This window comes from Gymnoscopelus microlampas, assembly GCF_963454915.1.
Source record: "Gymnoscopelus microlampas genome assembly, chromosome: 4".
Taxonomy (NCBI): Eukaryota; Metazoa; Chordata; class Actinopteri; order Myctophiformes; family Myctophidae; genus Gymnoscopelus; species Gymnoscopelus microlampas.
In genome coordinates this window covers 24740411-24753648 of record NC_139941.1, presented here as the reverse complement: position 1 = coordinate 24753648, position 13238 = coordinate 24740411, and the positions used below count along the sequence as shown (strand labels likewise).

At 41.4% G+C, this 13238-nt stretch overlaps 1 protein-coding gene across 1 annotated transcript in view; it reads right to left on the bottom strand.

Moving 5' to 3' along the window:
* oxct1a (3-oxoacid CoA transferase 1a) overlaps positions 1–13238 on the bottom strand; it is a 62688-nt gene that overhangs the window by 10596 nt on the left and 38854 nt on the right. Inside the window, exons 14-15 of the mRNA XM_084056135.1 lie at positions 4990–5079; positions 3190–3270 (exon numbers count right to left, since the gene is read on the bottom strand). Of these exons, the coding sequence (XP_083912261.1) occupies positions 3190–3270; positions 4990–5079 (171 nt within the window). The remainder of the gene's footprint in view (positions 1–3189; positions 3271–4989; positions 5080–13238) is intronic.

The following is a 13238-nucleotide window of genomic DNA, read 5'->3' as shown; positions in this document are numbered from 1 at the left end:
GTCTAAATAGTTTCACCCCTTTATACGTGTAGACCCAAATGCTTTCACTGAGAAATTGGGCTGTGTGCTTGAAACGAATGCCGGCAGACCAAGCACAAAAGAACAGACGGGAAGGAGAAGTGAAGCAAACGAGAAACATAAGGAAATAGAGCAGACTCTGTCTGACAGGTCATGTTTCCACAGTAATCTCCCACAGAGGGTAATGAGCCCAGGACCATAACCATGGTGCCAGCAAGCTCTACCAGACGCTGGAACGTCTCTGCAGCCCCGCCCCAATCTCCACCACTATATGCTTCTCAGTACCTTCTGAAAACTACAGAGGCTTGCAATGTTGTTAATGTTTAGGTGTCCTCTTTACCCGTTCATTCATTTCATATAACAAACCCCCATTCTTCTAGATGTCCGTACAAAAGTGCCACTGCAATGTTCTGTGTCCAGAACAAGGGGCCAGCCTGACATATTTACAATGAGGCCGATAGGGAAGAGACAGTTCATATGAATGGCTGTTTTACCCCTGCAGGTGTCAGAAGGAATATTCTCTCATTGTAAGCGGATGGGTTTTTGACGAACATTAGACTAGATTTTCTTACCTTAATAAAAATTGTCTAATTGCTAAATTATGGTCCCATTTATTCTAAAATTGACGATAAAGTAGGCTATGCTCCAGGAGGGGCGGGATGATTTGATTGACAACCTACACAACCAATAGCATTCATTCCCCACCCCCGCTCTTGATTGACAAGCTACCCAACCAAGCATTCTTTGGGGATTGTTTTCCGGTTCCCTGGTCACATGTCTGGTCTCAAGCAATAGCGTTTGAGTTCCGACGTGCCCAAAGGTATATGTTTAAGATGGCGGATTGCACGTTCCTGAACAATCGGCTTCATTTACGGTCTGTAGAAACCAATGGGTGACGTCACCGTTCCCTTCGTCCATATTTTTTACGGTCTCTGGTCCAGAACTGCATCTGGGCCTGATACTGGCTTCCATGTGTAGTTATCCCCCCCCCCCCCCAGAAGGCCAGGAATTATGTTTGGTCTCTCCTGTGAGTCTGTCTGTCTGTTAGCAGCTAATCTCCGGCACCGTTGAACAGATTGAAACTATAAAAGGGCTCTTAACGTTTTGACCAACTCCCCATATAGGCCACGTCCATTTCCGCCTGACAAGATTTTCCGGCATTTTGCGTTTACTTCAAAACACACTTTTTGCTACAACTCTTACAGCTTTTGTCAGATACTCATGCAAATCGGTACATATTATCTCTGCTAAATATGACTGATACAACTTGATCACATAACTCCAGATTCCATTCCAATTGGCTATGACTGCCATCCAAATTCTTTGGGCCCTGGGTAGGCAACCCGGCCTGGCGGGGATGTGCAATCCGAGGAGCGCATCTTTCTAGTGTACTGTAGTTTCTTTCCAGCCAGGGTCCTTACGTGTAAGGACTTATGGGCCGTGTCCACCAAGTTTTTTCAAGGCTGAAAACACCAAGGCGCTTGCCTAAAAACACCTCGCCAGAGTTGAAAATATTTCAGCTCTGAGCAAGCAGATAAAAACACTACATGTAGAGCATGTGTGCGCAAAATAAAATAATCAGCACCATGAAATGCTGCTGGCGACTCCAAAAACATGGCGCTCCCATTATAAACAATTCAAAACATAGGCATTCTGCATTGCTGGAGTGCGGAAGTGCCGACACGGCACCATTTGACTGGAAGGGTACCCCCCAGTGAATGACCATGTGAGCTTATTGGGACCCGGGACCGTAAGAAAAAAGAAAAAGAAAAAAATGGATAAAACACAAATGACAAAAATGACACCCTAGAATAAGATATATATCCAAAAAGGTGATGAAGCTTTTTTCCCCAGTGCACGCCCAAGAGTGCCAGTAGCACAGCAGCTTCAGGCCCATCACTTTTAAAGAGTGATTCATGTACCATCACAATGATGCACTGTTGCGGTGTGCAGCAACCATCCTGTGGTGAGGACGAATGGGGTTGGTGGTGTGTAACAGATTTACTGATGAAGCATCACCACCACCAGTGACAGGAACAGGCTGAGCCATGTGGAGTGGATGGTGAGATCATTAAAACACAGCATCATGGAGAGACAGTCCCAAATCTAACCACAAAGTAAAATCCTCAGTGTAAATGTACTGTGAGAGGAAAGAAATACCCAAATGTACCCTTAAGGGTCAATTTTTATATTCTCAGAGATAAATGAACACAAAGGGTTTTACAGTGCACAAGAAACAATTAAAAAGATCGATAACCAGGCTACTCAGGCTGCAGTAATCGGCTGATTGGATTAGGCTGAATAAATATAACTTCCATCTTCCTGTGTCGCTTTCTTGTATCACAGTGCCCATCACTCCCCACACTAACAGTCCGTGTGTGTGTGTGTGCGTGTGTGTGTGTGTGTGTGTGTGTGTGTGTGTGTGTGTGTGTGTGTGTGTGTGTGTGTGTGTGTGTGTGTGTGTGTGTGTGTGTGTGTGTGTGTGTGTGTGTGTGTGTGTGTGTGTGTGTGGTGTGTGCGTGAGCATGAAGGTGTCTTTCTTTGGCTTCTGTGTGCATGCGTGCGTGCATATTACTGACACATTCAGGGAACTGATTGGTTGTTGATAAGCAGAAAGCAAACACAGTGAATGACCATGTGAGCTTATTACATTTGCATTTCAGTCAGTCAAACGAAAAAGGCAGCATAGTCAGGAAATAGCAATATTTTCTATGGCAGACTGACCTCATTTAGATATAATTTCTTATATGAAAATGTACAACATAGCGGTTCGAGGCAGGTCATATAAAATGTTGTAAACTGTAACTTAGTTACCATCTGTTTTTGTCTCTCTTAAAGGGGTTAGCATGAAGGTCAGGTGAATGAAGCTGACTTTCTCACCAAAGAACAAACGTTCTACAAACGGGTAGTCGGCTGGCATCTATTCCACCCGCCTTTGGTTCCCAGAGTTTGGGATGATTAGAATACATTTCCACATCTATGGCAATGCAATGCCATATCAATGCAGTGCAATGCAATGCAACAAATTCATAGCAGCACACCTGCAGTGCATAACAAATCCTCAAGTCCATAGAGAGAATATAATTGGTAATTCCACATTAACTTTCATTTAGATTTGGGTTAGTGGAAGCTAACTTGCATACTGGGTGCATGTATAACAATCAGATATACCTTTTCTGTGATGATGCGATCCACACATTGTTTCCCTGTCAATGGCAGGTTGCATTTTTCCAGGATCTTGTGTTTTCCACCCTGAGAGTGTGAGTGAGAGCGAGAGAGAGAGAGAGAGTTGGATTAGGGGTCATTTATCCAGTTTATGTTCGGTCTGTCAGTCAAATGCCACGTGTTTGTTTCAGGGATGCAGCTGGCAACAGAGTACTTTCATTATTCTCTCCCTAGGGGTGTGTGATCCCATGTGTGTCTCAATTTCCCCAACTCACACCCCCCTCCCCCATTGTGTGCACCCAAACGCCCGTGTGCATGTGCGCACCCAACACCCACTCAATCACTAATGATGACAGGCTTCAAAGCGCTTGATGTTTACTTTACTTACCTGTTGCACCATCTGGACTACAGCTGGGCAGCAGACAGTCTCTTTGGCATACTGTAAATCAGTAGGCTTCTCTGGACACACAGCACTGTGTTGTCATTCACCATATTCACACGGCGGCCATTCATTTTTCCCAACCCGCAAATATGACGTGAGAGCAAAATGGCCACTGTGTGAATATAGTCAATTGCATCATGCCAGCCGGAGTGTTCGAAAAGTAAACCAATTAAGCCAAACCCTACACCTTTGAGGTGATTTATATACAATGCAGCACTGGCCTAATGGATTAAAAACCTTGAGTCTATTTTTAGATGTGCATTTAACTTAACCGTCCGTAAGCGAAATAAACGGAGACTGGAGGAGGCTGTCTGTCTACAGAAAACCTCACGGGGCTGAGCTGGCACGCACTGACTGACAAAGAGGCATTAAGCAATCCATTAGCAGAATCATCCTCGATCAGTCATTATGCTCTCTCACTCATTATCATAGAAGACAGAGACAAGGTGCACTGGTTGGAGGCACTTGTGTATCACAGGCTAAACGGTCCATTAAATAGGACTCGGGATTCTTGGAAAATAAAATTAGAAAGCAAATGGAGGGGAGGAAAATAAATAAAGAAGAAAAACAAGAAAGAATGAGTCACTAATTGATGGTGCCACTGCTAAGGAGGGGGGAAATGAGTGCAATAGATGCACACATGATGTCACACCCAAACACACATGCTACACATACTCAACAAAGACAGTACTTGAGTATAGATATTCCTGGTCAAACATTACTCAACTACAAGTGAAAGTTGCTCAGTCAAATTTTTACTTGAGCTGAAGTACTTAAAGGTAGGGTAAGTGATATTTTTGGGTTAAAACAAAAAGTATTTTGTTAAAAGGTTAAAGCACTATATTCTGATAGTAATCATTGCTATAGAGTGTTTGTTCAGTAACAGGAGTCTCCCCGTCTCTCCAGCTCTTTAATAAACAGAAAATACATTTTCTGGTAGGTGTCAAAATCTCAGCCAATCAGGAGAAAGTACCCATTTTTAAGTTTCATTTTTATAGTGTTCCAATTTTACCTGCTCATTTCTTAGTGTCATCACTTCAAATTTCACTTGTTTAATCTATATCCTGATTGAGTTCTCTATCCTGATTGGATAAAATTGGAAATGAAACTGAAACTGAAACGAAAATGCATTTTCTGTTTTATAAAGATTTGGAGAGACAAGGAGACTCCTTTTACTGAACAAACACTCTATAGCAATGAGTACTACCAGAATATAGAGCTATTTAACACTTATTCTAACCAAAGAAAATCACTTACCCTACCTTTAAGTACTTACTTTTAAAAAATACTCAAGAATTCAGAAGTACATGCTTTTAAAAATACTCAAAGATACAAATTACTTTGGAATACATGTACAATAGTACCTTGGCTGAATGTTCCATGGTCACCACCACCTTGGTTCCAGCACTGGCCACTAGGTCCATGGCTCCTCCCATTCCCTTCACCATCTTCCCCTAAGGAGAAGAGAAGCTTTGGTTGACTGAATAATTTATCAGGCGACTGATTCAACTCAATTATCATTCATTCATTTATGCATTCATTTATGGATTTCGGGATGTTTTTCACAGCAAAATTAAAAAGCAGTACAAACCAGTCGTGAACAATTTTACAAAGACACTCAAATTAGCAAATCTAATTATGAACTTTTTCAATTTGTGGCACGCCAAAGTGACATCAGAACAGCGTTTGGTTAGAATACTTTAGCTTAAAGGAGCACTTCACCCATTTCAACCTATCTACTTGTACATATAATTGGTCCTCACTAATGCTCATTATTAAATTGTATCATTTCTGTCTATTTGCTCTGTCTAAGAAGAGGGCTGTGGACAGCTCATAAAGCTGCCTATTAGTGAGGACCAATTATACGATAATGGTTGAAAATGGATGAAGTGCTCCTTTAAGCAATATTTTCAATGAGCGTTTATGTAAAATGTAACTTAAAGACACAGGTTTAAACATGTACCATTTTTTCTGCCTTGGTTGCAATATGCTATATGATGAATTTGATAAAAAGTGCTGAACATTTGTAAAAGGAGTAGCAAAAGGACTGATTTGGACAAAATTCAAAATGGCAAAAAATCTAATAGACAGAAATGAGCATCAGAACAACCAAAGGAATCCAGTGGAAACAGAAGTTTTATTCTACAACCTACGGATCAGAAATTATAGGCCACAATGTAAAGTTGCTTGTTATAATGGCACCATGAGGCCAATTGATGCTCACTTGCCACTTTGTAATCTGACAAGCGGCTGAGACTTTGGATCCCTAATGAGCGAATGAAAGTAAAACATGTAACGTAATTCAGAACAATATATTCATTTAGAGTTGAGGAAAAAAGCATTCCTCTTCTCTTTTCTGACACAACTTGAAAGTGCAGGAACACGCAACTTTTTCTCTAAAGAATACAATAACTTAAAAAGCAGGTGTGCAGGCCTTTGTCTTCAAAAGCAAGAATACTTTGCATTGGCCAACGGCAACTTTCATCTTTTGAAAATAACCTGAGAGGGAGCTGAGAAGGACAGAAAGAATTTGAATACAAATCTGGGTGTGAAAACTCATTACAGTAAAAACATCACAAACAGGTGTCTATGAAACGCGAGACAGAAATAAATAGCCTAGACTATGCGGTGCAGTACTTCAAATAATTATGCCAATCCCAACTGACTTTTAGCTTCCCAAAGGGGCATTTGTTAACTGAAACAATGCAAAAGCATGCAGGATTCCATTTAAACCGGAAAAAATATTGTATTAATTTGATTAAAATGGGAGACCTGGAGAGAAAATATCACCATAAAAAATATAATTGCCATGTGGGAGAAAGATTGTCTTCGACTATCTCATTCTTCTGTTTCTGAATAAGGAAGGTTGACATGTAGATATCGCTGCGGGGCAGTGGCTGTGTAACTGAATTAAAATCCCATTCGCTCATCAATCATACGTAGGAAGAGCTCGCCTTGCTCTCTGCTCAATAACCAGAGGATATGTTCGGCACGCCACATCATAAGGATACTGTATGCCTCAAGGGAGGCAGGCTGGGTGAGGAAGATATCAGCTAAGGGGAAAGGGAGTACAAGTCAACTGCAGTGGGGTGTAAGAGGGGTGGGGGGGTGGGGGTCGGGTCCATGGGTGAATTTAATTTCTGAATGTGCCCTCAGCTGCACATGCTGTATGCAAATGTTCACAGGTGGAAACCACCGAGAAACACCTGTTTTCAAAACAGATTATATCTATCCTAGCAAGCCAATCCCAAGCAAAACACTCAAGACAGAGAAACATACACGTATAGGTAGAAAATAATAATGAATGACTTTTTAAAAAAAAGATAAAAGGCGACAATGGGAATGATAAAAGTCTGACCGCTGCAACGCTTTTCAGACAGGTGCTAAACTAAGTTATATCTTATTCTTATTCTATAACCCATATCTCCATGTCCTTGGACGGTGACTCTGAGATGGCAGGCTAAAAGGACACTGTGGCCTTTCTCATATTGCCAACATTAATTTGCTCTCTGGTGCTCAAAGAGCTTGCTGTGTGTGTGTGTGTGTGTGTGTGTGTGTGTGTGTGTGTGTGTGTGTGTGTGTGTGTGTGTGTGTCTGTGTGAGAGAGAGAGAGAGAGAGAGAGAGAGAGAGAGAGAGAAGATAACACAACATGGGGGGTTAGATTTACAGCTACGTTACTCTGAGTAGACATTCAATAATGGAGTCCACCCAGCCATTGGGCTGCCGTTAATGAAAGGGGGGGCAAGTGGTGCCACATACAGTCATTTAACCCTGTTACAACTCATCTAATAAGGTTGCTGAGTGCAAAGACACAATTAAGCAAATGCAAAAACAAAATCTGTTTATAAGCCATAAAAATGGGGGATGAGGTGGTGTATAAACTGAATCAAATGGCCCAGGGCATCTGCATGGGCACTGACACCCATTACTGGCATTGAATTCCCGTCTGCAAGCCATAAATGATGCAACTGTAATGCAGCCATTAAAGCTAGTGGTGTTGCCACAGGCCATTGGACGTTAGGCCATCGGACGTCAGCTGTGAAATGAACCAGCGACAGTGCCTGTGTGGCATTGTGACTAGTGCCAGCATCCTGACATCCAGCATTAAAATGATACTGGGTTTAAGCCTCAAATGGGTCATCTCCGTTTGTTTCCACCATTATAGAACAAAACCGGAAAACGCGTGAAATTGAGTGCCTGGTTTGTAAGCGTGGGGACAGATGTCTCTTATAAAGGTCCCTGCACACTGAAAAAGAAAGATCAAAATCGAAAAAGAGGGGTATGAGGCTTGTCATTGTCCTATATCACACCGCATTTGCTCATCCTCGGCTCCACAGCTTAGCATCTGGTTATCTGAGCCAGCTTTGATCTTTAAGCTGCTTCATATAACACAATTCAAACGTATTTGTGTGTGTGTGTGTGTGTGTGAGAGAGAGAAAGAGAGAGAGAGAGAGAGATGTCTGATTTTGGCTGTGTATCGTGCAGCTCACCATAAATAGCACATCTAGCTCACAACGTGCTGCGGAGCGACGCGCTGTGAGCTTGTATATCTGCTATTTTCGGTGAGCAACCGCCATACAACCAAGTATAAATCACCCTTAAGGAGAGCATGAGACTAAGCATGTGAGACAGAGAGAGAAGGAGAGCATGAGATAGGGAATGAAATAATAACATATTCCATCCTGCACACTAAGGTGGTTTTGTTAAATCTAATCAAGTTGTAAACTTTTGTTGGCTGTTGCCTGGCCTTGTTTTGTCTGGTTGAGCGTGGTTGCTAGGCTACAGTGAATCTGCTCACCTGTCTGTCTGTGGTGGACATGAATAGGTCCTTTCAAGATCACGAATCGTTTTCACCTGTTCATGTTCATGACCTTCAGGATTCAGGAGTCAGGACAATACCCTTTCACCAAACCAATTATTCTAGAAGATCTATATAGATGGCTGTCACAGCATCTGACATCGGGACCATGGCGAATAAATGATGCAAAAATCGCCGGTGACCATGTTACATCAAAACTATTCATAATAGTTAATACCTCATTCATACAGAATGATGCTTTTATTGGTGATGAAAAATCAACATAATTAATCAACACAAAATAATTCAACATTTTGTATAATCGATTAGTCTGGTTAACCACTTAACCCTGTATTGTACTTCACTACAAAATGCACATTGTGAGCTTGTAGATCTGCTATTTTCACTTTTGTTTATAATCGTTCATTAATCGTATTCAAGGCAAATGTTTGAAATAATTGTGATATTGATTTGAAGTCATACTACTTACTGGACTACAGCCCTACTTGAAAAAGTGTAAAAATGTAACTCTCGGAATTACATGAACACTGAGGACTTTACAGCAGTGGTTCTCAAAGTGGGGTCCAGGGACCCCCAGGGGTCCTTGAGGAGTTAAAGGAGGAGTTCACCCAAAAAATGACTTATTTTCTATCAATTGCACACCCCATGAAGCCTTGAATTCATGGATTATTATTTTTTTGTGGCATTCCTAAGCCAATAATTTGATGACCGGGTGTGTATCCGGTAGGACACACAAATAATCTACTTTGTGTCTCCTACCGGATACATTAGCCGGTAGGAGACGGGAATCAAATAATTGGCTTAGGAATGCCACAAAAACAAAAATTAATCCATGGATGCAAGGCTTCATGGGGTGTGCAATTGATAGAAAATAAGTCATTTTTTTGGGTGAACTCCTTCTTTAAGGTCGTTTCAGACGGGGAGCGGTTGACGTGCCATAGTAATTCATTTTCAATGAGAGGCGGGCGATTATTTGGGATGTGCAGAGATGTTGAAGGGCGGTGAGGCAAGCGGGTGCGCTCCCGTGAAATTCTCACGCTCGTGCTCGTTTCGTGCACACGCCCACAGGCGGCCAGAGCTGGAGCTTTGTTTTTCCCCGCTAGGTGCAGGAGGACAAAACAACAATGAAGAAATCATATCAAATGGGGGTCCTTGCCCTATTGCATATTAAACTGGGTGTCCTTGAAATTAAAACGTTTGAAAATCACTGCTTTAAGAGGGGTGGGGGATAATGATGTTATTTATGATTATTGATTGATTGAAATGCATATTTGTCTGTAAAATGTAAAATCAATAAAAATGTAATAACAAAAAAGAAAATCACTGCTTTACATTGTACCAGGGAAACCTACAGGACAGTTTGGCAGCCATACCTACAGTAAAGAAGAATGAAGGGACAATATCCACGGAAGGGAAATATCTCTGTGTGCTCAGCAAGCGCGGCAGTAATTTAGGCATTTAATTAACCCATTAAGACCTGAGGCCGATTAGAAGAATGTCTTCTGAAAAACCTATGACAGTGGTTCTCAAACTTTTTCATGTCAAGGATCCCCAAAATGTATATGTGCGTATTTGGCCACTGACCCCATCTCAAAATGTTTTTTTCAGGGACCCCCAGAAGCAAAGAAATTGAGTTAAAAACAGTTTGAAAAAAGGTTTTCTTTAAAAAAATATATATTCAAAGATTTGCAAAAATCCAGATTTTTCAACAATAGCAGACCTACAAGCTCGCAGCGCAGCACGAAGTGACGCGATGTGAGCTTGTATATCTGCTATTTTTGAATGGCCAACACTAACATCTAAAATGGCACAGATGCTTTCCCGGTTTTAATGGGTTAAAACAGCTTTGAAGATATTAACCTCGCTTGGTCCGAGTGAAGCCTCACAGGTTTTAATTTCCTCACCGCTCTGATTGTGTCCTTTTGCATCCTGTAATCCCGGCATTGGGAGGTGTGTGTGTGTGTGTGTGTGTGTGTGTGTGTGTGTGTGTGTGTGTGTGTGTGTGTGTGTGTGTGTGTACAAGGACAGCTGCAGAGATGCCATTGAACACACTTCATTATCGCATGCACACAAAACATGAAAACAAGCCGTGACACTTCTGACCTCTCTGACATTTTCATACAAAACCCACTGTCAGATTTGCAAATCACCCCCCCATCTTTGGAGGGAGCATACACAGCGGCGAAGCGCTTTTACTTATGAGGCGAATGTGAGTTGCATAATGTGGAATTGCCTAACACTGTGGTATGTACATAGTGAGTATGAGAGAACCTTTTTTTTGTTCCATTTCTTCCTTTTTTTTAACACTGTTTCAAATTAGATCTCTAATGAGAAAATCTTTGTGCACCAGTTCCCATGGATGTGTCACACACCACACCCCCCCCCCCCCCCCCCCATCTTCTGGAAACATGTATTTGACTCTCTAGCGGGTTCATTGAACTCTCCCTTTGAAATTAATCCTTGCCAAAGGGAGTTACGGTATATACAGGATACATACGGTAGCCCCCACATATGCTAATTAAATAGGCGCTGAGGAGCAAGTTCAAGATGAAATCTCCATTCACTTATGCACTCACTTATGCACTTAGTGGAATAAACTCCCATTACACCTAAGACAGGCCTCTGTGAATAGCTTTAAAGCACAGCTCAAGACCTATTTCTTCACTCTTGCTTTTAGTTGATTTTTCAATCTCTGTGTTGTTATTCATGTCCTCACTGTTTTGCCTGATTCACTGCCTTTTTTGACAGGGTACAAAACATTGTCTCCGCCACGCCTTCGGCCTGGCGGAGACAATGATGGACTGACGGACGCCAGGCCGAGACAAAAAACCCATAGAGTTATATAAAACTAGAGTACGGATGGCCCTGCCCCCACCTATTTTATTTCAATGAAAGTTGATCACCCAGTGCATGCTCTCAAGGAAGTGCACTCTACTTCCCCATTTGGGCACCACATTTTGGTGCCCAAATGGGAAAAGATTTGACTATTAGTGTCCTTAATAGCGCGTTCACACGGGCAGATTAATAGATACATGCTACCATTCATTTTCAATGGAAACCAGCGACATGAAGATACAAAGATACATCCGACTTTTGTAGCTGTAGCTCTAGCGACAAAGATACAAAGCTACAAATTCGAGTTGAGCTGTGTTCAACTTCCAGATACAAAGATACATAGCTACAACTGTAGCTCCGATGTTCGCACGTTTGATGACATCAGCGACCGCGTTGAGCAACACAGATACAAAGCAACACAGCGACAAAGTGTATTTTTGTATCTTTGTATCTTTTAATCTGCCCGTGTGAACGCACCATTATGCGCTAAGCTTGCATTACCAGAGTCCGCCACCTGTTGCTTCGTGCATTCATACAACACTTATTCTAACCTCAAGACGATCCAGTAAAAAATTATAATAATTTTAAAAAAAGTTGAGCCATCAGGCAAGCAGCCATTTCAAAGACAAACTACTGTAGCCTATATTATGTCTGACATTATGGTAAGAGAAGGGTACTGCTGCAGAACAAATGCATGATGGGAATCTTATAACCTGTCTACCACTGTATGTCTACTACTAGACATAGTCTAGCTTGCACTGTTGCGTTACCATGACAACATATACATGTTCATCTTGTGGGTTGTGTAGCCCTTATGTTCACTTATCAGTCAACGACTGGAGAAACATGGTAGAAAATCACCCCCTTGACAACCCAAGAGCTCCCACTTCCTTCCTCCCTCTCTCTGGCTCTCTGACAATCTCCTCTGTCTGATACAAATGCTTCTCTCTATTTAATAACATAGCGACGGACTGCTGAAAGAATCGTTGCCCAGACAACTAATGACAAGTGCCAGCGGCAGAGGCAGGACTGGCAGAAAACAATAGGCTCCATGTTCAGTTTCAATGGACGACGCTCTTGTGTACGGAGTCCCTTATATGCAACTAGGGAGGGATAGAATATTGTAATACATTATAATTAACCACTTAAGCCCCATATGATTTGTCCGATGTAGAAGCTCACAACGGGTCTCAATGCATATATATATATATTTATATATATATATATATATATATATATATATATATATATATATATATATATATTACGGTATATATAGACATGTCCAAACAGGGACACCAGATTGAAAGTGGTTAATACTGATTTTTGAAACTAAGAAATATACTGTATAAGTTTCTATGTCAGTGGTGCTAAAACTTTTTTAAGTCAAGGACCCCCAAAATTATATGTATTTGGCCGTGGACGCCCATCTCAAAATATTTTGTTCCAGGGACCCCCAGAAGCAAATATTTGAGTTGTTCAGTTTAAAATAATATATATATATTCAAAGATTTGCAAAAATGTTCCTGATTTTTCAAAAATAGCAGATCTACAAGCTCATAGCGCGGCACTCGGTGACGCGCTATGAGCTTGTAGATCTGCTATTTTTGAATAGCCAAAGTGTAAAATAATGCTTTTTAGCTCAAATCTAAAAATGTCAAGAGGTGTAGAGATTCTCAGGTTTACATTGTGAAATCCCAATTGGATCGGAATGGATCCATTGGTTACTTACATTTGTACACTCTCTGAATTACAATTGCAATAAATGAACACCGAGAATTTTACTGTGTAGATGTGTGGAGAGGCCTATTCAGAGAACTATACTGTATGTTTTATCATCATTTCCAAACGTCTATTGGGGTTTGTATCAAAGACAACTTACTGCAACACTGCAGTAAGTTCCAAACAGGAAATTACAACTTTACAATATGTCTGGAATGCACCATTAGATTCACATC